The sequence below is a fragment of the Malurus melanocephalus genome, unplaced genomic scaffold (assembly GCF_030028575.1).
Source record: "Malurus melanocephalus ecotype Western Australia unplaced genomic scaffold, MMel_1.1 scaffold_718, whole genome shotgun sequence".
In the NCBI taxonomy this organism is placed as follows: Eukaryota; Metazoa; Chordata; class Aves; order Passeriformes; family Maluridae; genus Malurus; species Malurus melanocephalus.
In genome coordinates, this window is record NW_026623950.1 from 164,488 (window position 1) to 191,680 (window position 27,193).

The window sequence follows — 27,193 nt, forward strand, 5'->3', positions numbered from 1 at the left end:
AAAAAAAAAAAAAAAAAAAAAAAAAAAAAAAAAAAAAAAAAAAAAAACAACAAACAAACTTGTTTCAAGTAGTATGAACCAAAAGGGGAAAGTTCTAGGTCTTTCCTTGGTCATACAACTGTAATGGAAGAGAAGGAATGCACCTCCAACATTGCCTGTTGAAAAAATTGAAATGAAACCATGGATTGTTTTTGTGATAATGGATGTTAATATCCACCCATGTGGATATTGATATCCACACTGTTGCTTAATTAACAATTTGATTCAATTAAGCTCAGAAATATGAGGTTGCATTTCAGTGCCTGAAGCAAGGTGATGAACCAATTTGACCGAAGTCAAATAATGGTGTCTAAAATCGAAATATTTGCTTTATCCATTAACCACACAATAGGTACTCTATGTTCATATGGATGTACAGTATTTATCTCACAATAGAGTTATTTATAATTCAGAGTTAATTGTTAGTAAAGTGATAATGTTTCTTCAATCACATTTATCTTCCCACAAGAACAACAAGACCTCTTCCATGCAAATGAAACACCACACAGGCGGTGAGAACTGGCCAAGTTGTGTTAGTGTGATGAAAAGACAAACTGAAGATCCTAATTAGGGATGAGAAGATTGAAAAACCAAAGMCCTGGTGGGTTGGAGCTGGTTCAGGATAATTCTTTGTCTACTTTTAGCTTCATCTTTTCCTGTGTTCTTCAGTTGCCTAAATGCTGTGCTCACCCTCATGGCCAATGGACCCCTCGTGACCTTTTAATGTAATTAAAATTGCCAATTTTTCTCTTCCAGAGTAAGGACAGATGAGATAAAGGATGTAGTTCCTTTTCTGGCTCTCTGTGATCGGTTGCCATTGCTTTCCATGGCACATAGAATTTCTCTGCTATGTTTTTAAAAATGATGAATTAACTACCTTGTTTTAATCTGGTAAAAGACTAAACTGGATTTAAGATCTGCAATAACCAGAGGCATAACTATCACAACAGCAGATTTTCAAGGCAAACCAGAGAAAGATGTACCCAGGCTTTTCTCTGTCAGAACATTTGAATGAAATAAAACACAACTGCACATATTGAAAAAAAAAAAAAAAAAAAAACAACAAAAAAACCTACAAAGGATTATACCAATGTCTATGTCTTGAAAACATTATTTATAATTTTTTTTTCATATAATGCAATTTATTATTTTTCATATTGGGATGCTTATAAAATCAAATTATGTACCCATGGAGTACCCATACTCTTTATTTATGTACCAAGAAAAGAAATTTATGTACCCATACTATAGAATTTATACACTCATGAATTTAACCCTTGCAGTTTTGTTTTACTTTTGCACCAGACTGAATTTTCTGAACTGCTCATCCCTGTGTAGGAAATTTCCCTCCTGTGCCTTCCATGCAAACACAAAAGAAACAGCAAGTGAACTAAATGTTATCAGCCTCTTTAGGTTGTGATTTGTGTTTTTCCCCAAATCTGAGGTTTCCTTTCTGCACAATTAGGTGTAAAATTAACTGAACATTTGCACATTCTGCTAGGAGAATAACAGTTAGCAACATTAAGAAGTTGAAAGGCCACAAAATCCTTGAGGATTTGTTAATGCTGCCCCTGACTCTGCCTGTGGGTTTGCAATCCACACCTGCTCACTGCATCACTTGGTTCTCACCTACGTTTCAGGAGACCACTAAAGTCAAGTTCTCCTGCATCCTCTTGTCCTTCACCGCTGTTATTAACAGAAAAAAAGATCAAATGTTTGTTTAAAATACAGGAAAACTTCGACAGCACACATTGCAAACACTTCTCATACGCTCAAYGCTGTCCAGGCACGCGAAAAATTGGATAAAATCAACACAAACTTGTATGCTTTTTCACACAAATCACTGTGGGCGCTTGTGAAAAACAACACAAAKGTTTGTATTGCCGCTTCTTATACTCGGATGGCAAATTTTTTGCAAGTGCACACTTGGTAAATTTGCCAAGGTTTTGTGTTAGATTTCAGTAACACAAACAAATGGGAGCCAGTTGACACAAGCAGCTTTGTTTTCCATTTTCCATGGTGAGGGTGTGTAAAAACAAAGGGCTTGTGCTGATCTCTTCYTGTGGATTCAGAACAAAGATTTGCATTGCTGGGTGGTGCTTCTGACAATGCATAGCTCTGTCAAATACTGATGAAAAGGACTTAACCTGAAAGATTTAACCTTTCTCTAAACAGAGGGAGAAAACAGTTACAAACAAGAATGAAACAGTACATTGCACATTTTTTACAGTAGAATCACCGTCCTATGAAGGTTCATTTCTTTCTGTAATGTGATCTTAAGCAGAATTACCTYGTCACAAAACACATGCAGACAAAAGAAATGTCCTAAATATTTCTAAAATAGGCAAAATATTGGAAATCTTAACTGAAATTATGGCAATGTTTAATCCAGCTTCTGCATGCAAGATATTACTAAGAAAATCAGAAAATACCAAGATCTCTTCATCTGCTTGGTCAGAGTAGTTATTGCATTTTTAAAGTGATCTGAAGAAAGAAATGCACCTTGAATGTAATATCTTTTGCATTTTCTCTTTAAATTAAACCCCTTTGAATAAAAGTAGTTATTTCTGAATCAAAGTTTTACTTCTAGATTAACAAACTGCATTCATTATGTTTGTAAAATATTTTTATTCTATATATATTTTTTCATATATTTCATCGTACAAAGATGACACCTATACTGGTTAGAATCGCTAGAATTTCATCAGAAAGGTAACAAAATTTAAGACAATGCTTTATCTTACATTTTCTGTAATATGCTATTTGTTGGGGTTTTTTTTAATTGATGGTATTAACTGTTCACTGCAAGATAACAAAGCCAGATACTGCCTACTTTTAATCAATGTGAATTTCCTCTCTGCTTTTAATCAGTGCAAGATTGGGACTGGCAACTTTTGTATTGTAGCTGACGGCTTCCAGGAAAAGTGCAGTAGAATATTTTGGTGAGCAAAAATTAATTTTTAAAAATCTTCAAAGAAACATTTATTTAATTGCCTTAAATATTCAATCTTCCCTTAAAGTAATTGTAATTTCACAGTAGGGGTATCTAATATCATATGTACTATGTGTCATAAGTATTTCATTCAACCTGCAAGCAATTACCCTAAATCCTACTTTTTTAATCTATATTTACAAAAAGAGTTCTATAAACACAAGTTCTGTGTGTGTTACCAGTATCCATTACTGGGGGTGATCACTGAAGTTACCTTCTTTTGAAWGCAGATCTGATGTCAATGGATGGAGCAGCCTGGGAAGATTCTAGGAAATAAGGGTATGACTGGAATTAAAAGCATGATCTGAAATTTGTGTGATTTATGAAATCAGTGTAATTTGGATTGCGAAATTTATTCTGTTTCCTGCTAAGTGACCAGGTTTTAAAGGGAAGGAAAGAAAGGAAGAAAAAGAAAGAAGGAAAGGAAAGTTGGAAAGGGAAAGGGAAAGGGAAAGGGAAAGGGAAAGGGAAAGGGAAAGGGAAAGGGAAAGGGAAAGGAATCCTTATAAATCTTTACAGACACAAGTGTAACCTTACCAGTGACTTCAAGGTCAAAAGAGCAGCTATCAAATTTGTCCTTATAGGATACTTCACAGCGATAGTTCCCTGCATAATTTTCTTTAGCTTTGATGATGTGCATCTCAAATGTGTGAATCTAAAAACAAAACACAATTGTTTATTAGTGTGGGGGATGCATTTGCACAAAGCAAATGAAGTCAAGAAGTCAAAACATAAACCTTCAGACGTACACCAGGATCTAGGAATAACTCAAAAAATAGGCTCTGGAAAGAAACTGGAAGTMAAAAATGATATCAGAATATTTTGATTTCCATGCCATTACTTGTCTTGTGCTGAGAGAACAGAAAATCTGCTTCTGCAGAGGGTCGGGTCACAACTGAAATCTGTGTGGGGAAGCCAGGGTTAGATTCCACCACTCATGAACTTCTCTGCCAGTGTTCTTAAAGTGATCTTYAAGCTCTCTTTGGAGCTTTGCCCCCCTAGGAAGGAAGGATAAGGACCCACCTTGGTGTGGCGCTCGAAGGATTCCTTCAGCTGCAGGTGCTTCCCTGCTTTGCTGGCCAGATCCATCCATTTCCCTTTGAACCACTTGACATTTGGCTTYCGGAGGAGGTCTTTGGCTTCCACTTTGGCTATGAATGTGATATTCCCACCTTTTAAAAAAGGGAAAAGCATAGTGCAGCTGTTGAGGAACACGTGCTTGGATCTGTAAAAGTTTCTTTGTGTTCTACCAATTCAGGGTCAGGTGGAGTCACACAGAGTGTGAGAGCACTGCAGTGATTTACAGATTAATGATTTGGGGTCTGGAACCTTTCTGGCCGTGTCAGGGTGGAGCTTGAGGCACTGACAAGTAGGATAAATTTGAGGCAAAACTCCGTGTCCTCATGGGTGAATTGTTCCTAATATTTGACTTGGCTTGCTCAAAAGAAGCAAAGGTGTTCCCAATCTACCAGGCACAGATAAACTCCAGTCTGGGAAAGAAAGCCTGGAGYTTTTGATGCTCTTTTATCATTAATTCTTTAAGAAGTGAGAGGAAAGAATTATCTCTAAACAATGAATTGGGTATAGTAAAAATTCTCRTTTTTCAGTAGACCACTGCACAGCTCCTGCTGAGTTTCCATCCTAACATTTATCTAGATGGAAGATACAAATAACTCCTCACATGTTTTTTTTTCCAAATATATTCCCCCCAAATCCTCTTTCCTGCTCAAAAACTGAGAAAAATAATAGGCAYGACTAAAAGAAATCTCAGCATCTGACCACATCTTTGTGTACCCAAGGAAATAACAGACACATTAAGTGGCCTGTACTGAATTTCTTATCCTTGCTACTTCCATGCATGGGGTTGGACTTCCTTCCCCAGGCAGCACGGTTCAGGAATGCAGTTTGGAAGTGACTTTTCTGTCTGTCCCTATTTGCTGCTCTCTGGTTCACAACATGGAAATTCCTTACAGTGCTTCAGCTGGATTCCTCTGGCTGAAATCAGAGTTTACCAGCTGTGAACCAGAGTTTATACCCCTGGGCYGAAACAGAGCTAGTCCAGGGCAAATCCCCCAGAACGATGATGCTGGGGSTGACCCTTCCAGCTTTCCTAGACAGCTGATCCTACTCAGCTTCTTGCTAATTTACACCCAGCTGTACGGTACAAAATTTGACCTGGCAGTCTCTGAGCTCTGCTGCAGATTTTTGGGAAGATCTTCCTGATGCATCAACAACAGCACAGCCAGCAGTGTCATAATAACTGGCTTTCCTCTCCTGAAACTCTACCTCTCAGAAAATGGTTAGATTTTGAGCTTGTCTTGAATTAAACATTTGGGTTTGCGTCTCTCCACATAGTCCTTGTGCCTTCAGACCGGAGTTCACACCCTGCTAAAACCAGAGGCAGTGCTGGCAGCTGAGTAAATTGATTTTGTGTGTGAATTGATTTTGTTGCTGAGCACTCACCAACGCTCACCGTCCCGCTCTGAGGTTTCTCCACGAACAGAGTGGATCTCTGCGAATCGTCGCGTTTTTCTGACTCTTCTGGAGCTCCTTCTCCRAGAGACCACACTGAGACGCAGAGAGAGAGGGAAATCAATCATCTGAGGGGGTTTTACTCCCTCCAAAGCACACTTACCTGAACTTCCTAAACTCTCTAGCCCTAGCACCTTTCTCTTCAGGTGTCCTGCGAGGTGTGTAAGTTTTGTTCACACTGACATCCACACTGTGTGGGAATCCTGCAAGAGCGCTACCTCTGTGGTGACAGAAAATGAAACTATCAGGGAGGAAGAGAGGGGACGGGCACTGAGCAACTCGAATGGCACCAGCATTCAACCATGAGCGCTTTGCAGAGGCCAGGCACAAAGGTCAGCTCTTTGTTTTTCAGAAGGGACGCAGGTTCTGAAAACACAAACAGCTGGAAGCACAAAAAAACCCCCACATTTGACGCACGATTTCTCTGTCAACCTGAGCTAAGACCATTGTACAAGATAGTTCTTCCTCTAAATCTGCAAAGTAGGGCAGGGATGAAGCTCACTTCTGAACTTTCATCTTCTCTGCCATGGCAGAAGCAGAGAATTTGGGGATTGGTCAATATCATGTCCTGCCACGTGAATTTCATGTGATATTTCATGGCAAAAGCAGTTTGTGAGATGGAAATGATTGTGACAATGCTCAGACACAGCAGCTTCTCTTCTGGAAGTTGGGATTTTAGAACTGAAAAGGAAGAGCAGAGAGAAGCAGCAAATGAGTGGTCTCCCCAGGGGAGTGGGTTGGACTGGGACAGCTTTGTGTTTTTGGGGTTTCTGTTTGTCTGAACAGCCCTGGCTTTGTGCTGTGCCAGGTAAAACCATGGGCAAAAGAGATTTCCGGCAGAAAGTGCAAGGAGAGCAAGGCAGTGGGTGCCTGTCTGTTTTGTGCYCACTTTCTGCCCCGAGACAAAGCACATCTCATATCCCAGTCTGCAATCCAAATGCCACACCTCGTTTTTTGAGGAGTTTTTGCCCGTACAGAGTGGAACCTGATTGAAGTTAGAAGTCAGAATGTTTTTTTTTGATATGTGGTAATTATTGCTAAGGGAACCTTTCCAACTCATGAAAATTTCCACCAGCCACAGCATGACAACCTTGGGAAAGCGCAACCAAATTGGTTTTATTATCCTAAAGCCTATTATGAATCTTAAAAAGGAAATGCTAGGTGGCTTTGCAATAAAATGTTATCATTCAGTCACTTGTGGGTGGTGTGCCCAACACCTCTGTGTTGTACAATATTTCTGTCATTCTTTGATATAATTCTGCCTGCTTGTACAATATTTCTCACAGGTAAAGACATTCATGTATATACACACAAGTATATACACATTTTTATACACATAMATGAAATGATATACACGGACACAAATGAACACAAATATATATAGATGTCTATCTATATATCCTCTCCATAATCTAAATGCTTAGATTATGCTGCTAGAACGTGGGAATAGATGGAAACAACATGAGAAGAAGGTTATTGGTAGGAAGAGGGTGAAGTGATGATAGCACAGGACCTGGTGATGGTAACAAACCTAACACGCCACGGGGTGAAATGGAAAAAGGGTATTAATGCATGGAAAAGGCTTACACAGCATCATTAATTTGGTACCACATGAAAAAAAACCACACCCAAATATTATCATCAGCCTTCGATATTAACATTTTCCTATTTATGAAACAAACAGAACAGGAGGTTTGGCGCGGGCATAGTTGGCTATGCCAGCTCTACAGCCATGGTTGAAGTACCAGCTGCTCATTTCGTTCCAGAGGCTGCAAATCCTGAAAACACCCCCAGAGTGGGTGCAAAGGGCGTTACCTGCCGGGGTAGGAAGAAAGAGGTTACGAGGGTTTGGCTACGTTGGTCCTCCCACAGTCTGCTGGGACCTGTGCGTGGGTGAGGCTGGGTGGGGAATGGAATTCCTGCAGGCTGGAATGGAACAGCTCTGTATCTATCTATACAGGAACAGCTATAGATAGATAGGTATGTATGTATGTGCCAAATACATGTCCTGTTCTTAGCCTTTTCTCTAAATAAATCTATCTTTCCTGGTGCTTGGAAGGCATTTCAACAGCTACAGCTTGCTACTGGCTAAACAATGGAAATAAAGTGTTATCTCTTAAAAATGAAGTCTAGGTGATAATTTTATTAAGTGATCTTGGGAGTGTTTCATCAGGTTTTTCAGGGTGTCTCACCTGAATCTTTTCTTTCCGCTGGCTTAGACATCCCATCTGAAAGGGAAGAGCAATTCAGGTGACACCAGCTTGGAGATCACAGCTTAACTGACCTCACATCACTGGGATTTTAACAGCATTGATTCTTCATACAAGATTAGACTAAATATTTAGGACAATATCCATAAGGGACTATTTGAATACCGGAAAAAAGTGTACAGCTAAGAAAAAGMCCCAGAAATCTTCCCCACTTTTTTCTAGAAGATCTAAATTAGTTTAATTCCGTCCAAGATTTTCTTTGGAAGGGCTAAATGAGGCTGATGTTTCTTCCACAATTTGTGTAGTTCCAGGTAACAGAGGAATTTATGTTGTTCAATATTTATCTGAGGGACCGTACTTTTGATTGTTTAATCAGTATATTTATTTATCTGGAGTTGCTTTCAGAGCTTCTAATCAATATTTTACCTTCCACTGGGAGAAGATCTACTGAAGACCTCAAGGCAGGACTGGAAAGGGACTTAAATGCTATAAAGGTCTTGTACTTCTGAACAGAAATTAATATAATGTAGGGCATTTAAAAAAAAAATAATTCTGAGTCATATGTTTTGGGTCCAGTCCACTGGTTTGGGCTCTTTCTTCATTAATAATAAGAGAAAAATACATACATACATACACACTCAAAGCACTACCACAGTCCTAACCTGCTGGTGGAGTACTAACTGAGGTGTCATCTTCATCTGTGAAAAGAAATACAAATGGAAAAGCACATGAAGAAACTGAAAGCACAGGCCATCAGCTGCTTTAAWACAACTACATGAAAATGTAAAACCTGCAAAAGAAAGGGAAATAAACTGCAATATTCAGGTGCATTCACAATGGAAGCTTCAAACTGATGAGGAAAGCTTTGYGTCATTCAGTAGCTGAAATGGTAAACCTTAATGTTTCAAGCAAATAAAAAAAATGGGATGTGGACTGTGATCTATTATTAAATTATGAGTTTATATGAGAGCTGCGGMGTGGTTCTGTTTGTTAGAGATGTAATCCACAGGAATTACAATAAGAAAGCCACAATGAGATGAAGGGCAGTCACATATCTAACCTGAGGAAGATGTCATTTCTCTGATGACCACGTCTGCAATTAAAATGTGCACCACATATGCATTCAGCGTTATTAAATCAAGATATGAAAAAGTTAAAACCCCGTATTGATAGTTTGTAATTTCTATGCTACAATATTAATTTAAAAAGCAAGGAAAAATCTACTTTTTTTTTTTTTTTTTTCTCGTATCAACAGGAGAAAAATTTTAAATAAGGAAAGAACTATTATCATCATGCTGGATTTTCCTTTTGATCACACCTAAAGTTGATCATCAGGTATTAAATCACTGCAAGCAATTGTTACTCAGATATTTAAAAATGTTTAATCACATCTAATTCTTTGAAGTATATATTTATATAACTCAAAGCCTGAAAAAAACCATGAAACTAGCATCAAACTGTAATCATGATTATTAGAAAAGCAGAATAAGGTAAAGACCATTTTAACAAGTGTTACCTACATATTTCTGAATTTTAGATGCTGACTGGAAACCTCAGAGATCAGCTTTGATAAAAATAAGCAAAAGGTCTTAGTGTCTAAAAAGCCCAATGGTAAAAAAAGAAAGAAAATTACCAAGGTATCCTTTGAAAGGCAAGAATAAACTAGATATATTTAAGATTTAATATATAAGTAATATAAAAGTAACAAGTCTTTACACAGTATTAGCAAATAATCTGTAGAACATTTCAAAATGGAGAACAGAATTGAACAACTTCGGGAAAATATTAACCCACATCTTTAAAGATACTTTTCTTTGGGTTTGGGGTTTTTTTTTATATCCTATATTTGTGTTTCCATAATCAAATCTTAAATCTGAAGTAACCTTTAGATTTTGACCTCAAAGTTATAATTTATCTATATTTTTTCAAGGAAAAATGTAATAATTATGACAAAAGCACATATGAAATACAGTTACATTTTCATAAACACTGGCAATATTGAATTTTTGGGTTTGTTTAACCACTGAAGCCTAATTAAAAGCTTGTTAATAGAATTGATCTACTTAGCCATAACAGTTTACTCATTCCTTTTTAATGATTCATCAAACTTCTTTTTAAAGATCCCTTGGGAAGAGGATGAGAGTTGTAAAATTATGCCTACACATGAAGGATTAATGTGTTATCTTGCAAATACCTTTTCTYATTCATAAGAGCAAAAAAAAATTTAATTCTTTGATGGAACTCATGACCTGCATCATCCAACGCCATCAGCAGAGGTTGAAGATTTTGATTTTCAGCAAAAGCACAGTAATGATTAAGTCATGTCAGATGTTTTAACACACTGTATTAAATGGATTAAATGGATGCAAGGCTGTGTGCTTCCACTGCACTTCCTTCTCCATATCTCATGACAGCAGAAATTGTGTTTTGGGCTCTTTTTGTCAATAATGTCACCACTGTGATTGATGGTGGCTGGAAAAAAATAATTTAAATCAGCCTAAAACATTTGATGTGATGCATCCTATGTGATAATCAAGGTATGAAAGGACCACTCAGATTTCTCTTTAATTTAATCATTTGGAAAATGAAGAAACCAAAAAGACATTATGGGCTGATAAGATGCATTGCTCCATAAAGATCTTTATTCTTTGTCTCTGGCACATTCTCATTAACATATTCATGTTTTTTTTTCTCTTGTTTTAAATGATAAAATTAACTGTGGAGCAGGCTGAGCTTCGTTGGGAATAGAGTCTTACTGGACAAAAGAGCTCTGCCTATTCCAGAAGAAGCCATTCTAAAATATTTTTATGCTCACACTTACTGTGACCTTAATATTACAATTCCTGACTGCTGGCATAGCAAATGTAGAATTTTTTATTTTTTATTCTTTTTTTTTTTTTTTAAAAGCAGTTACTGATTATATAAGTGGCATCAAGGATTTTAGATCTACTTTCTCCTGATCTGAAAAGTACCACCCAAAATGGAAGCTGCTCTTCTGCCATCAGTCACATTGTTGATAAACCTTTTTTTGTTTTGCAGAAGTGGCAAAATCCTATTAATCGTATATTTTGTGTAAATATAAATATATAAATAAAACATAATTGTATTTTTTTTCCTAGTCTGTTTTATTATTTATGCTGCACTCACAGAGCACAGCAAGACTGAGGGCTTCAAATTTATCTTTCATCACCAATCTGATTTTCCAAGGATTTCAGCAATCCCATCAAGGGAACTCGACTCTTTGGAAGTGGTAAATGAAACACATCCCTACAGGAATTTTTAGCAGGGAGATGAATAGATGGAATTTTTAGTAGGGAGATGGATAAGGGAAACCTGGAAAAATACAAAGATTACACATGCAATAACATTTTAGTAGGTGGTTGGAAGAAACCTAGAGGAGAGGTATCAGTAAAACAAGCAGGAATTTTAGAAGCTCTCTGAATGGCTGGATGGGACCTAGAAAAAGGAATGAGCAAATTGATATTAAAATTTGATTAATATTCCAGCAAGTGGGAACAAAATTACAACATATTTGATCTGTAAGATAATGCTAAAATTAAAAACAAAGACACAAGCATTTAAATTGAATGAATATAAGRTAATGTAGTAAATTCGGAGGAATTTCTGCTGAGTCACTTTTTTTCTCTGAAAACAAAATGGATGATCTGATATATCCTGAATTTTTACATTATTTCAGCTATTTTTAACTGTTTTATGTTATGAAAGAAAATTTTATGTTTGCTGCTCTGAGCTACTAATTTACAGCAAAATAACCACAAGAAACAAAGAATTTACGACGCTGTTTTTCATTTTATAACTTCACAGTGAACACAAAAGAATATAAATATGGAATTTCATGCAGACAATAAGTACCAGAAAGATAGAACAGTAAAAAACAAACACACAGTTAGGTGCACTCTGTCTTCCTGACTTCTGCTGTTAATTTTGTCTTGGAGATGAGGTGAAAATTATGGGCTATGGGATTTACATGAGCCCATCTCATGATCCTACAGTGTGCTCTGCCTTATAAATTATCATCAGAGAGGTCACAACTGCTGACACACAAGAATTGTAGAATTGCTGTGGAATTCAGATTTGAAATCTTTCCCATCTCATTCCCATTGAGGGAAATACCCAAATCTGCTGCTTCTGAAGCTGCAGAGAGGATTTTTTACATACAGCTTACATAAAGCTAACATCTAGCTGGTTCTTCATAATTTCCTTGCTGAAGTGTTCATTTTCGAGTGTAAATGACKTTGGACAGATTGGAAGAATGGACCCTTTTCCTTTTCTGTGAATTATGCTCACCATTATAATGATTTTTTTTTTTTTTTTTCTGGCACACAAACCTGAAGAATGGAACCTTTTCCCTTTCTGTGAATTATGCTCGCTRTTATAAAGATTTGTTTTTCTGGCTTACAAACCTGAGGGAATCACCCTATAAAAATATATTTTCCCTTACTTGGTGATGCTCTGCAACAAAGCAAGAGCTGATAGGAACAACAGCACAGTAACTAATTTTAAAAAATATTACTACTGAGTGTTTGGCAGTGATATCCACTTTGCTTTGCAGAGATGACAGTTTCCCTGGAGCATGGCAGAAAGTCATTTACATATTAGTATTCAGATTTTCACTGGAATTTTTAGAGAGGCAACAGCTGCCACCGTGGGCTAAAACTGCAAACAGTTTCCATACTAGGATCTCAAAAAACAATTTTTTTTGAGAGTTTTCTCTTAGGAGGAACACTTTTCCTCCTAGAAAATAMTTCTGCCCTTCACTAAATTCCAAACAGAAACATAATAATGGATAAGAAGAGAATAGAAGTATTGGGTAAAGTTACCTACCAATTTTTTTCATTTTTATTCAGTGAAATGTAGGCTTGTAAGGAGTGGGAAATCACCGTTCACGTTCAGTTTGGGAACAAACATTTCTCTCRTATCCAAATTAAAGCAAGCAGAACTAACTGTTGGAATAGCTTCAGGMAAGCTTTTTCCTATCTTTTTTTTTTCCTATCACTAGGCATGCAAATTATTTCTGAATTGCATTTCCACTACCGAGTTGGCAGGTTTGATTACTCACACAAAGTTTTCTGTGTCAAAATAATAGCTTGACGCAAGGATAGCTGGCAAAATATCCTGCACTGGAGCATGGTTCAGCATTTTTATTTTCTAAAGGTGCTTGAATCACACACTCTTAGTGCTTCTAGTCTGACTCTGCTGAGAAAAATGGCCATGCATGCCTTTGCCAAAGAAATCTGTGAGTGTCAAGGATGCATCCAGTCTGCCTAAAAGATGGCATTTTGTTCGGAAGAAATCAAAAGCAAGAATTTTCAAGCGAGCCATTTCCTGATTTGCCATGAAAAACATAACCATGCCAAATGAAAAGCAAGCATTGCATCAGTTATAAGCATATCTTGGTCTGGTTTAGCCTCTGATCAGAATTAGCTTTAAAAAAAAAAAAAAAAAGATTTTTCTTTGCAAAATAAGCTGATGGGGTGTTTGATTTCTACTTTGGCAGGGCTCCTACAAAAAGTAGGGGAATTTGGCCCAGCTCCCTCAAAATTTATCTTTGTAACCAGGAGAATTGACAACAGAGCTAGAATCTAATTTCAACAGCACTAAAATATTAAAACTGGAGCTGATTTTTGCATGCATTGCTAGTGGAAAAGAGATCTATCTGTTCTCAATAAACAGTCCTTTAACACTCCTTTCACAGTAATGAGGTCAGCTGCTCTTCCAAAGAGGACAGAGAGGTCAGTGTGTGATTTTTATTTCCAAATGAAAAAAATCTATAGGGCTTTCTGAAAGGTAAAATATCAACTTTCTGTGGTGGAACAGAAACAGCTCAGAATGACAGGAGGGCATTTTCCACTTTATTTAAAAGCTACCAATGTGCACAAAATCTGAGTTTTAGCAAGCTTGGTCAAGGACAAGATCCAGGCTCATTTAAACTCAGCTTTCTGCTCATGCAAATCACTTGTAATTTGATCAATAATTAATTAATTAAACAGTCAATATAAATACTGCTGCTAAAGCACCAGTCTGGTTTGCAGAATTTTTGAAGATATTCATAAGTATCATAACTTTCTTCTGCTGGCTAAGTCATGCAGAAAAAGGATCCAGGAAGCTTCACTTCACACTCCTGAAATTTAGCACCAAAATTCTGGAATAAAGCTCAAGCAATCCAGCATCAGAACAGCTTTTAGGAATTTACTGCCCATTTTCTAAAATATGGTTTCAGACTTACCTTTACCCTTGTCGTTTCCACCGTTCTGTGGTGCTGTTTGTTCTGTGTAGGAAGTACAAGGATAGTTTTGAGAGGATCTTAAAGTGAAAAGAAAAACCTACACAGACAGCATTAAAAATGCAGGTTCTGCTGGCACTGGAAAAACAGCATTAAAGAATGGATGATAGATGTTTATATGTAAAACACTGCAATCCTGTAAAGCATTTTACAACCTGTGCATATCAATGCAATTTCTGTGTTTTGAACAGGTCATGTAAGATTGATGCTCCTGGGCTCAGTGGAAGAAAAAGCCAGGAATTTTTAGAAGCAGCAATTGTAAGTCTCTCGTTCTCATGCTAATTTTGCAAAAGGTTTTGGGATTAGTTACATATCACTGTTAATTGGGAAGAAGTTGAGTCAGACATGAGGTTCTGCCATTCAGTTTATCTTTAAGAAAAAGTAGAGAGTGTATTGAGGATGTTCTTTAGTTCTTTATCACCATCTGAATCATTATCAACACACTCTTTCCAAGACTATTTGCATTTCATTTTACTGATCAGAAGAAATGCCAGCCCATCCTCTACTCTGAACAGGTGAATGAGAATTATTTTTGATCTCACATGTATGAGAAAACTTGGACTGTACTTTCAACAAAACAATTTCCACACTTTATTTTGGTATTTGATAGAGTTCCTATTCTTTTCAGTTTCCTACCTCTTTCAATTTGCACACAAAGAAATCTAGAATCTTGTCAAATCCTGTGAACTGTGCCATCTTCAAGGGATAAACTCTCAATATCCCATTGCCTGTGAACAGTGACTTTCTGTGACAAACTTACCTGCCAGCTGCCTGACAAAACATGGGTTTGGGTGATGGTCAATAGACCAACATGGTCAGGATGGAGTTAAGATAATTTTTGTTCCATGGGGGAAACATCTGCAAGAGCCACTTGAGATTCTGATTATTCTGATTTCTTGTTCACGTGAAATGAATGAGAAATTACTGTGCAGCTATAGTAACCATGAAAATAAAACKTGAAACTTGAAAGGAAAATCTGCATTCTGGAATTGTGACAGACTCTTGGAGCTTCTGTCTGGATTCCCTAAATTTCCATTTGTCAGATTGTTCCTTTTTAATGGGACTTTTGTCCCAGTAACACCTTCATTTCCCACTGGGAACTGGGATCAGGAGGTTTCCCTGTTCTTGGCAGGTGGTAGCAGGTTCACAAAAATTTAAAAACTTCTTTAGTTTAAGTTTTCCACACTTGTGGATTGATATTGAGGAAGGAGTTCTCACAACAACTTCCCAAAAATTTCCTGGTGCAGTTCAAGGTGCTTGACTGTGCCCAATAAACTATTTATATGTTACAAAACTTGGATTCCTGAAAAAACAACTCCCCCCTTTGTGTGACAGCACTTGATAATCCAAGATAACAGCATCTGGAGCCAGGCAGAAGGAAGCCAGAAGGGACTGACACTTCCAGTTTGGAAATATCCACATTTGGTCTGTGCCTAACCAAAAAACCTCATAATACCCTACTTGTCTTTCAGAAATACAGGTAAGGAGGAAAGGAAGGGGGTTATAGAAATGCTTTTGTGTTTATTCCCATATTTTAAATAGAAATTGAGAAGATGTTAATTATCTAAAAATGTCAATAGAAGCTTTTAATGCGACAGTTCAAAGATGCTGTTCCTTTCTGCACACAAAAAGCTGTTTCTCATTTCAGTTCTAGTGGAAAGTTAAGATTGATTAAAAACATGAATTCAAGTACAAAGTATGTCAGGTAAGAGCCTAAGGGTGAAATTAATTAGTTTAATATTAACTGCACAAATTTTATGGTTGAGCAAAATACCATTAATTAAATACCAATTAACTTTCCTTACAAATATATACAGTATGAAAGATTTCATCACATAAAAATAATACAATTTATTTAACCATAACACTCATCTTGGCAAGTGATACTACTACCTTTGTCATTTTTTAATGAAAAAGTGTATTTCTGAAACAAAGACATCTTGAATCAGCCTTGTAAAATGCCAGTTAGCAAGAACATAAGGAAAGGCAGATTTAACACTTGCAGAGTATTTGTTCTGTTTGGAATTGCTGTTTAGGTTGCTGCACTGAGAATAAAATTCATAAAATTATAAATAATACAAGAAAAATAAAATTATTTTAAAAAAATTAGAAAAAAAAAATTAAAATGGTTGAATTAGACATGCATATTTTATATAAATATATTAACCATTATTAGGTGATCAGGAAATTCCTGTTGGATGAGCAGGGATGACCCAGCAGCAGTCAGAGGTGGAACATTGTTCAACTGCTTAGACACTATTTGTAATTTTCAAAGGGCTAAAAAGTGAGGGAAATGAATCCTGTGCTTGATTCTGTCAGCTTTACTCACAATGTACCTTCGAGGAGAAATGAAAGGGAATATTTTGGYAATTAAATGCTGTCCAGCATCAAAGAGGACAGTGCGATTCAGCCCCAGAATTCAGCAGCCGTCATTTACCTGTACCCTGAAGGGCACACACAATATTAAACAAATGATCATTCACAAACAAAACTTCTGAAAACATCAACATTCAGGCAAAATGAAGTGAGAATATCTCACTTGGGCAGGTTTGTTTTGCTTTTGTTGCCATCCTCTTACTTTCAAAGAGACCGTGAACACAAACCATATTAAGGTTATGCCGTATTTAGTCTCATGCAATTGTTGTTAATTCTGCAGCTCAAATTAGCATTTTTTACACTAACCTGGAGGTGGCGGTGCACTTTCATTTTCAGTTTCTGAAAAAAATGAGAGAAGAAGACAGATATTGAGCTTCAAATACATGAAAATATTTTTCAAACATTTGGTGCACGTTTGTTGACTTTGAGTTCTTTGATATTTTAATGCAGTTGTGAACTTTTTTCGCTTTCCTGCACACAATATGTGACAACTTCTGAGTGACAAGGTCAGAGATCTAAAGTGTATATTCTGCAAACAGAGGTCAGTGTGATTGTTTAGTGTGGAGATGGGTAATATCCATAGAAAAGAGGAATATTTTAGGTTGGAAAAGATCTCTAAGATCATCGAGTCCAACCATTAACCCAGCAATTCTGAGCACTACTAAACCATGGCCCCAAGAGSCACAGCTTCGTATCTTTTAAATTCCTCCAGGGATGCTGACTCCAAATCTCTGGGCAGCCTGTTCCAGTGCTCAAAAACCCTTCCAGTAAAGAAATTTTTCCTCATATCCCATCTCAGCATCCCCTGGTGCAATTTGAGCTCATTTCTTCTTGTGCTGCTTGGGAGAAGAGACAAACCTGTACAAGTCTACAGTTTCCTTTCAGGCATTTTTCAGAGAGTGGTGTGGTCTCTTCCTCATGTGCAGGTTTTCATATTAATTGGCACCCAGCACATTTCAGGAATTACAGTTCTGGAATATCATGGAATCCAAGTTGATTTTCAAGTTTGGGTTTGATTTGTTTAAACCAATTGGTCTTGACTGTGTGCTTAAAGGTACAACTCACCAAATCAGTGGATTCTGTCAAATAATCTCCTATTTTTAGGCAAAATTTTCACCTGCTGAAGTAACATCTGATATGATTTTAATCATGAAGTGTAATAGATCCATTAATTTAGGGATATCACAAATAGAGTGAATGCAGAGACTTTAATCTCGTTTTTACCACACTGTTAGATCTAGAGTTCAATGTTCAGTGCAAGCAGAAAGTTAAAAAAWAAAAAAAAAAAAAAAWGTCTTCTTAGCTGCTCTCAGTAACCCCTGTTTGGGTTTTCTTTCTTTCAGTCATGATTTTTGAGGTAAATCACTTCCCTTTCTGATGTGACATACAGAAACCAAGCTTTTTATCCTGTTTAAATGTTATCCTTTTGGGATGACTTGTTCCCCCATCTGAAAACATCAGAACAAATTGACTAGCTAAAAGATACTTTTAAAGCAGAAAAGGAAGCTTATTTTTAATATTTAAAAGCTTTAGTTACTTTAGACAGGTTGAAAACAGCAATATTTATTGGCACTAGTGCACTGACTTACAGTTTAACTACTTAGAGCAAGCAAAGATTTAAAAGGTTGAGATCCTGAAATGTAACAGTGGATGTTCTTTGCCATGAGCATTAACCTTTGGGACCCCACCTCAAGTAAGATTCAGGAAACAAAATTTCAATCTCTGTCACACAGAAATGCTAGTAAAATATAACTAAATATAATTCTCATTTCTCAATAAATACATTTAATGTTTAAAGGGGAGGGATATTTATAGTGCAAATAGAATTTTAGGCTAAGGTTGTGAAGTTGGTATGGTTTAGGAACTTCCAGTCACATACATGCAACAGCAAATTCTTGTGCAGGTTTCAAAGAGAATCCCTTGCTACAAGAAAATAACTTGTGCTGATCACAGCACCCATCATAAAAAAAGAAAATAAATTTATTTTATATTAAAGATATTACAGACCAACACACACAGTGCGACAATAATAAAATACCTTTGCTTAAGTTCATAGCAATTTATTTCTTTTGGTCTCATTACTGACATACTAAGTTTTGTTTTGCGGCCTAAAAAAAGTGAAAATTTTTCAAATGAAAATAGGAAAATTGAAACACAAAAAGCAAACATATTTGCTTTACTACCATGACATTTCTCACTGTTTCCGCTGAGAGTAAGATGCTTCTGAGACATGGTTGTGGCATGAAAGTGTGTTTCTTGCATGGAAAAGTAATGGCAGAAAATTATTGATTGTATATTTTTCCTTCTGGAATTTAAAAGCTAGAAACAGGGAGTATTCTTATGAACACTGGATTAGAAAACTCCCTGGCTCACCAGCAAGATTCACAAATTTATAAATAAAAACTCAGGAAGTAAAGCACTTTCTAGTCTCAGATGAAAGCCTCATGAGACTTTTGAGGCACTTTCCTTGAACTTTTCTTTCATTTTGAGACTTATTTCATGGCTTCACCAACACTATAATGCTGCTCAGCAATCACACGTCTCACAAGCCCTGCCTTACCCAGCACAGATGTTACCCAAAATTCATGACACAGACCAGACCATAATAATCATGTTTCAGGCCTGAACTTCATAAATACGGACAACAAAGGAGATATTCAAAACCTGAGCACTCTTAGAGGAAACCTACTCTATTGGRGTCTGTTTTTATAAGGGAGTTTGGATTAGACAATCCCCAAAAGTCCTTTCCAACCTCAGCTATTCTGCAGTTCTGTGATGGGATGGTGACTGAAGCCAGACCAACAAGTCAGTGATTTGTTCCCTAAAATACAATTCGAGGCTGTTCAAGTTACTGCTGAGAAAACTGAGGCGAGAAAAGAACTCAAAGGAGAGACCTGAAGTGCAACGTGGCAAGAAAAAAAGAAAGGCGGAGAGTTCCAGGCACCGGGGGTGGCGGAGACATGGGAGATACCTCAACATAATCTTTTGGCCATGTGCAGCCCCTTTCATGGTCATGCCAGGCTTACAGCTCCACTCCCGAGGACAGCCAGGAAAAAAAAAAGCATTAATAGCCACGGGTCATCTCCACCTCCCCAAAGAATGACAGCCCTCTCTGGCTGACCTCTGCAGCGGGCTCGGCAGCCAGGACAGTGCCCTGCACACCCAACCCGCAGCTCATGGCTGGGCTCCTTCCCCGGCAGGCATGCTCCCTCCCTGGAGTCCCTGCATGCCATTCCCCGCAGCCTTTGCCTAATTTGGTGCTCTGGCACCGCATTGTCCGGGGGCTGCTGGTGGGGAACATCTCCACGTGGAGTCCTGCATCCCTCTGGAGAAGAGCAGCTCGCTGGGTTGTGATGGAGCCCCTYGGGACAAAGGGGAAAAAGGCTCTCGGAGGTCCAGAAACCGGCGAATCCACACCGTAGTGTCAAGTGCAGCTTCCACAGAACAACTAAAGTCTACCTCCGCTTCAGAGTTTCTGAAACAAAAGGTTTCTTCTCTAGAAATCCTTCTAGAGCATGCTCTCTACTGAGAAATAATCTGATTTGAGTGCAGCTTCCACAGGAAATTCCCAATCAGAGCAGAAGCAAGAAACTGCAATACATCATTACCTTTTTAATGAATTTCCATGGAAATTTTTTGTTATTTTTAAATTATGTTTTTGTAATATAAGTATAATAATAATATAATAATATATCAATAATAATATTATTATATAGATAATATCTCTAGTTTATATCTAATATATATATAATCTTGTATCTAATATATATATCTATTCTATTATATCTATCTATAATATATATAATATATGCATATATATAATATATGCATATATATAATATATGCATATACATGTGTGTATATACTATATCATAATATACCTAAAACCAATAAATTTCTTCATTTATAAACATATACATTAAAAAGAAATAAAAGTAAAAACAAAAAAAAGATGTAATTTTTAAAATATGTCTACAAAAACTTTTCTAAACAGACATTGGTCCCAAGTCTTTACTGAAGAAGCTGAGAATGTTGTTTTTCAGCAGTTTATGCTGTGCTAAAACACATCCTGGGGTTAGTCCTTGGCTGTGAAGCTTGTGATGCATCTGGCTATATGTAATTTACAGCAAGAATAGGAATAAAGTGGCTGAAATCCTACAGCAAGAACAGGAACGAGCTGGGCAGTCCTCTCTCTATGGCTACAAAAGGACAGTATATTAAGTGTAGTTAGCAAATACAGAGAAAGCACAACTGCCACTGAGATAATATCTCCAGAAATGCTTTCATGCCTCAGCCATGTCATGAGATGCATTCAGGATCCAGTTTGACACAGGATATGAGTGCTGAGAGCCAAGACATTTTTATTTGTAATTTATGATTGTATACGCACACATACGCGCTTGGAAATCAGCAGGAGACGCAACCTGACCCACTGCCAACTATTTCCCATCTCTTTCCCACATTTACTATGTTCAGGTTTTCAGATAAAATAAGACTTAAAATCTCTTGCTCTGTATATAGACAACTGAGCTTTAAAAAGTTCCACGAGATTACTGATGTGCTACAGTTACGGAAATGCTTAAGAAGCGCGTTAAATTGGGACTATCATCATTTAAAATTTCAATTCCATTTTAGGCATCTGACTTGCAACAGCCAGAAGAAGCTTTGGCAGGGAATGGGGACAGGGATGTCATTTTGGGTGTGGTGGCCAGTTCTCAAGAGCTCTGGATTCCCACTTGCACTGMCTTCCCTGACAGCACTGAGCGTAGAAACCCTCTGATATCACATTTACTGTGATCATAACGAGGTATGATGACTGCTATAAAACAGTCTCCACGTCTACTCTTCTGCTGTTCTGGAAGCAAAATATCCTGGAGACCTTCAGTTCAGACCTTTCAAGAGCTACATCCTGTCAGCAGGYACATGGGGAGTGAGGTCTGGCTGGATAACCATCGTTCAACAGGTTTGTTTTGGGTGGGCTTAAGAACTTCCAATTATTTTGGAAAATGAGTAGTGGGTGKTTTTTTTTTATTTTTTTCCCTTAGGTAAGTAAAAGAAATGACCTTGAGCATGAAATTGGGACTTGCAGAAAGCCTAAAGATAGCATTTCACCGTCGCTGGGCCGGAACATCCGCAGGAAGGAGGAGGAAAGTCTCCCGCACTCATTTCTCCCTGCAGTTCCACACAGATCAGTTACAACCCAGCAAAGAATGGCCAAGGGATTTAGGATCCCACCCAGCCTGAGCTGAGGAATTGCCCCCCCATTCGCCTGGAAAGGAAAGCAGGACTGTGGCTGCAACCATCAGGGACACAGGTACGATATCTCTCTGTGAAACAKCAATTATTGGAGAGACTCTCACGTCAAACAGCACGAGGAGAGGCACTTCCTGTTTTTTGTCACCAAGATCTATCAATTCATGCCAAATTCAAGGAGGTGGATTAATCTCTTGGACACGTCCCTGAGAATCAGGTTGATATAACCATTAGGAAGGCGTTCCTAAAGGACTGACCCTGCTGATCAGGCACAAAAAGCCAAAATGCAGCTTTGGAGAGAGAGAGCGGGGCTCCCCCAAGCCCCGTGCAGGACACAGGACTGTCCTTGTGGCATGAGGCTTTCTCCTGGGGTGRATGCTCCACTGGAAGAGGTGGACAGGAAGGATTAAGGATGTGGAAATGTTGTTTGACAGACCTCGTGCCCAGATCAGCAGTAGACAAAAGCAGAAAAGCTTATCCCTTTCATTCTTTATATTCCCAATAAAACAGGTGTTGTGGAGAAGGGAAATGGCTCAGAATGGTTGGACTGTTTTCTGTGGGTCGTTCCACCCAGATCACAGTGATCTGTGAACACAGCCTCACCTTTTGGGAGACAGGAGCTTGCTCAACAAACTTTAGAGATTGCCAGAACACGAGGAGCATTTTATTGGAAAACAGCACTGTCAGCAAACCCCGGAATAAATGAGCTGGAAAACAGAGGGATGGGTACAAATTCATTTATAATCTATGCAAATGCATTCCATTGGATTTAAATTGAAATGAACACAAACACCTTATCCCCAAAGAYGAGAGGAATGCTTGTCATTCTGCAAAATCTGAGCATAGGGTCTGCCTATGAGTTTGTCGACTCCTGATAAATAATCTGATTTGTGTGCAGCTTCCACAGACAATTCCCAATCCCAGCAGAAGCAAGAAACTGCAATACCAGCTGATATAATTACCTTTTAAATCCATTTCCATGGACATTTTCTATGTTATTTTTAAAATATACCTACAGAAACTGYTCTAAACAGACCGAGTCTGTTTTCAGGATTTTAGTCCTAAATTCTGAAAACAAAAGTCGTTCTAGACGACTGAAGTAAATAAGTTCTTGTGGCTGGCGAAATCACTATTATTGTGGCCAACAAGGTGATAGAGCCAAAGTGATACATTTATGATGTATTTCCAGTTTCTGTTTCCTCTTATAGTGATGGATCAGGCAGAGAAACTGCTGGGTTTGATTTGTGACACTGTTTAAAGGTGAAAACAGCAACCTTAGGTTAAACACTTCCTCTTATTGTGACCAAGTGAGCAAATCAACACATCCACTCAATATCAAATTATTCAATATTCCAACAACTAAAAGTGTCACAATCCAGTGATGCATTTTTAGGTAGGAACTGAAGAAGTGAAATGAACAGAGAGTTTGCTTAAAAATTTAGTTTTGCTTATGATTAAAACTCATAAAACCCAAACAAGCCCAAGGTTAACACAGTCCCAGCACACAATCTCACTGGGAGTAGTCCCATTTCAGGACTAATGGAAACTCTTTCCATTATAAAGGATTTCATGGGCCACCACAGCCAATCAAACCAACACAGGTTAAAGTGTAGAATATTCCCTGATTTAGGGGCTGAAAAACTGAATGAACAATTGGAACAAAAGCCTGGTAATAGTGATTTCTGTGGAATGGACTAGAAATGCCTTACAGATCCACACAGGAGGAGCTGCAGTGTGATTGGTGGGTGCAGATTTTGTCTTCAGTGCCGTTCATAATTACAGAAGTGCATAAATCTATCATTGCTTATTTCATRTGTTTTCCTTGCAGTTTCCACTTTCCAGAAAAGATGCTGCTAAATCAAACCTGACCAAATATAAGCTTCCACTCATTTCCTATGCTTTCACGTAGGAATTAATCTCTAAAGAACACTGTAACCATGACCTGGAACAAAATCAATTTAATAAATATATATTTATATGTCAATAGTCTTATAATGTTCTTCTTTTCCAAACTTGAAATGTGTACTGCAAAGSGGATCCTGAAGGCTGCCAAGCACTGACAGTATTTAAAATAGATAGGTAAAGCTAAACTTTAGTGGCTTTAGTCTGGTTATCAAGTTCCCATGAATTCTTAAACTCATATTTAGCCTACTCAGTCTGCAAGGCACCGCCATGGAGTAATTGAATTCCATTTCTATTTCCATGAGATCTTTCTCCTCTTACTTTATATTAAAGAAAATAATCCATGAAAGTCAGTTCCCAAGCACATGTGCAGCTAAGAGAAAAATTGAGTATTTCTTCTGGTATCTCACATTTCCCAGACTAGGAGTTGACTACTCTTTGAATGCCAAACATTGTCAAAAATTTTTATTAAATCTCTTTCCACTGAGTTTTTCACAGTCACAGTTTTCTAATTAATTCCATCATTAAAGCCAAACCAAACCAAAATTCCCAATTTGTGGGTGKTTTTTTTTAACTTCCAAGACTGAAATTTTGTGGCACTGTCTATCCTGCAAAGTTTTGCTCATAAACTGCTTATCAGACAAAAGGATTTTGCTGAAATGTGTTACAGTATTTACCAGTGGGACTTGTATTAATAAGGTAATTAATTTTACTATCATTACTTTATGAGAAGGCTTTGTCAGAACAGCTGTTTTTGCAGAGCCTGAGACTACTCCTGGTGACACTGATTTACCTTTCATTCCTCAGCTTGATGGGTTAACTTTTATTTCCACTTTTGGAAATAAAACTGTTTTACTTTGAGATGCTACTGCAAAACTTGTTACGAAATGAGGTGTAAATTTAAACCTAAATGTTGTTGAAAATATTCTTGATAAGCATTTTTCCTTTAAAGTTTGCACAGTGAAAGCTGGGGAAATCCCATTCAGAATCAGCTCTTCCTACAAATGGTAGAGAGCCTCGAATTTTCCTCGATTATAGCACCATCTCAGTTTAAATACTCAAATATTTAAATACTCAGTTTAATACCAACCTAAGGTGAATCAGAAATGATTCCCAGCTCCTGCCATTCTGTTCTCCTCACCTCCCTGCTCTCAGCCATCTGAGCCATTCTTTAATGCTGCTTCRCACKAGGGACTCCCCAGTTCTGGCTCCGATCAAAGAGGGGAGAGAGATGGGAGCTCGTGACTAAAGGACACAAGCAGAACTCCTATTTTCACTTTGTAAAACCAACAAAAAAAAACAGTGAAACAGATGACCCCGACTTGTGACCTTCACAGGTTTCCTTCTGGAAGCCCTTGGCACAGAATCCTGGAGGGGAGGCAGCTGGGATGTCGATGCAAAATGTGGGAGCTCGACGTGGTTGGGATTTCTTTCTTGCTAATGAAATAAATTCTCCTTTTAAATAACCCAAACCTAATTAGTTTGGATAGTATTCACCCAAATCAGTTAATCCACTCACCAGAATAGTTTGATCCCACGTTAAAAATGATGACAATATCTACGCTTTATTCTCAGTTTCCTATCCCTCCTTGGAATAGTTTGTCAATATTTTTTCTCTAGAACCAAATATTTTCATTTAGCTCAAGAGATTCCCAAGGGAAAACTGAAAGCAGAAGATGCTCCACTGTGATGCCAGAGACATTAGCATGACTGATTCTGGCATCCTTTCCCAAAGTTTCAAAGGGTAATTAATAAACCAGATTATAGGTTAAAAACGTCATAAAGCACAGAACCGATGTTTGGGAATGACAGTAATTTATCTTTCAAATTTAACAATATACTTTCAATGGCAGTTGCACTTCTAATTATAGGATAAAAGTCAGCACAAAGTTGAAAGGTCATTTATTTCAAGAGAGGAGCAATTAACCAGTAATGAACTTCCTTTCAGATTGCCAGATAATTTCCAAACCAGCTCAGGAAACATTTTACCAGTCTGGAAAAATGCCTTTAGTCTTGCTCAACCCAAAACACAACACGGTTGTTTTGCTGATCTCTCCGGAAATATTTCACTCTGAATTAAGAAATTCCTTTGCAGTATTTTTTTTTATGGAAATCACAGTAAGGAACTGGTGGTCTGCATAATTGCAGAGAGCTCCACAAATGACTGTCTCCTGTTGTTCAGTGCACTCAGAGAGAGTCCTGTGATCATGTGCAGTGGGAAATCATTCCACACAGGGAGATTGACTCTTGGGGAAAATGATGACATCAGCATAAGGCCATGGTGGAAAGAATTCATGCAATCAGCTTCCAGTCTGTTACAAGGAAACATTTGAGACATGCTGATGGGATTCATTTTCACCAAAATTCAGACTAGAACATTCCAGCAATTTAAAATGAAATCCTGCTGGCGTTCCCATTCCCAGGATTTTTTTTTTTATCACAAACATTTTCTTTGATGTTCAGGGCAAAACCAGACATGGACATGTTGGGATTTCCCAAGGACTGAACCTATCAGCTTGTTCCCAGCTCTTTGTCAGAGTCATGCATGCTACAGCCGGGTCTAAACACTGTCATGGATCCAAATGCCAAATAAGAAAAACATTTGCTAAACTCCCTTTGACAGTGGGTGACAGATAACGTGATACTCTGTGATCTTTTCAAGAAGGAAGAGTCTTCTCAGACTTCCTTCAGATGAGAGCACTGCAGCCCTCAGCCCCCTCTCGAGAGTGGGATTGAAACTGGAGCTGCCAGGAGCCTCCGTGATCAGGGATTGCTCCAAGCAGTTAATCACTAATATTATTAGTATTATTAATCACTAATATTATTATTAATCACTAATAATCCATTAAGCATTTCACCCTCAATATTTCACCCAATGCTGATTTTCAGTCATCAGACTTGTGGGAAACACCTTGCTCAAGATGAAAAGGAGGGTAGTAGCACCCACTTTTTGTTTGCTAAACTTTAAGGTATCTCAAACTTAAGGACTACAAAATTCTGTGGCTACTACTTTTTGTGAGTTTCAGTGTTCCAGTACATGCTAAGCAAAGTGGATTAGTAATTCAGTTTAGAGAAGAATTTTAAAAAACAAGTCCAAACTGGCAGTAGAGAAAAGCTTTGCATCAGAGTTGCAGTACTGCAGCAATCAGAAATTGCCCTAAAACTCAGAAAAATACTTGTTTATTGGGATTTCTATGTACTGACTTAAGGAGTTCTTTCTTTTGGCAAGCTTGCTTGTATGGAAATATTTTTCCTTGCTCAGATTCTTGGGATTCAGCATTGTAGTGAAAATCCTCTAGGAGTATTTTGTATCTGTGGAAAGMAAGGCCTTTTTCTGCAGGTGAAATTCAGGAGACCTACATGACATCATGTATGTCCCTTTGTGAGTGCTCATGTATGAAATTATAAACATCCCTGTGTTTTACTCCTGTCAATATTTTCTGCCTCTCGATCTCATCCTGCACCAGTGAAGATAACTGTGAGAACTACATGCCATCACTTAAAAAAACCCAAAAACTAAAAAAGAAAAAAAAATGAAAACAAACACTTATCTCTGCCTTTAGGGAATGTTTGCACACAGCAGGA

At 37.7% G+C, this 27,193-nt stretch overlaps 1 protein-coding gene across 1 annotated transcript in view; it reads right to left on the reverse strand.

Annotated features, from left to right (window-relative positions):
• Positions 1-27,193, reverse strand: part of MYBPC1 (myosin binding protein C1) — a 69,386-nt gene that overhangs the window by 32,408 nt on the left and 9,785 nt on the right. The window contains exons 2-10 of the mRNA XM_057384543.1: positions 16,760-16,792; positions 16,515-16,521; positions 14,021-14,097; positions 8,436-8,471; positions 5,495-5,599; positions 4,055-4,203; positions 3,569-3,686; positions 3,246-3,297; positions 1,669-1,725 (exon numbers count right to left, since the gene is read on the reverse strand). Of these exons, the coding sequence (XP_057240526.1) occupies positions 1,669-1,725; positions 3,246-3,297; positions 3,569-3,686; positions 4,055-4,203; positions 5,495-5,599; positions 8,436-8,471; positions 14,021-14,097; positions 16,515-16,521; positions 16,760-16,792 (634 nt within the window). The remainder of the gene's footprint in view (positions 1-1,668; positions 1,726-3,245; positions 3,298-3,568; positions 3,687-4,054; positions 4,204-5,494; positions 5,600-8,435; positions 8,472-14,020; positions 14,098-16,514; positions 16,522-16,759; positions 16,793-27,193) is intronic.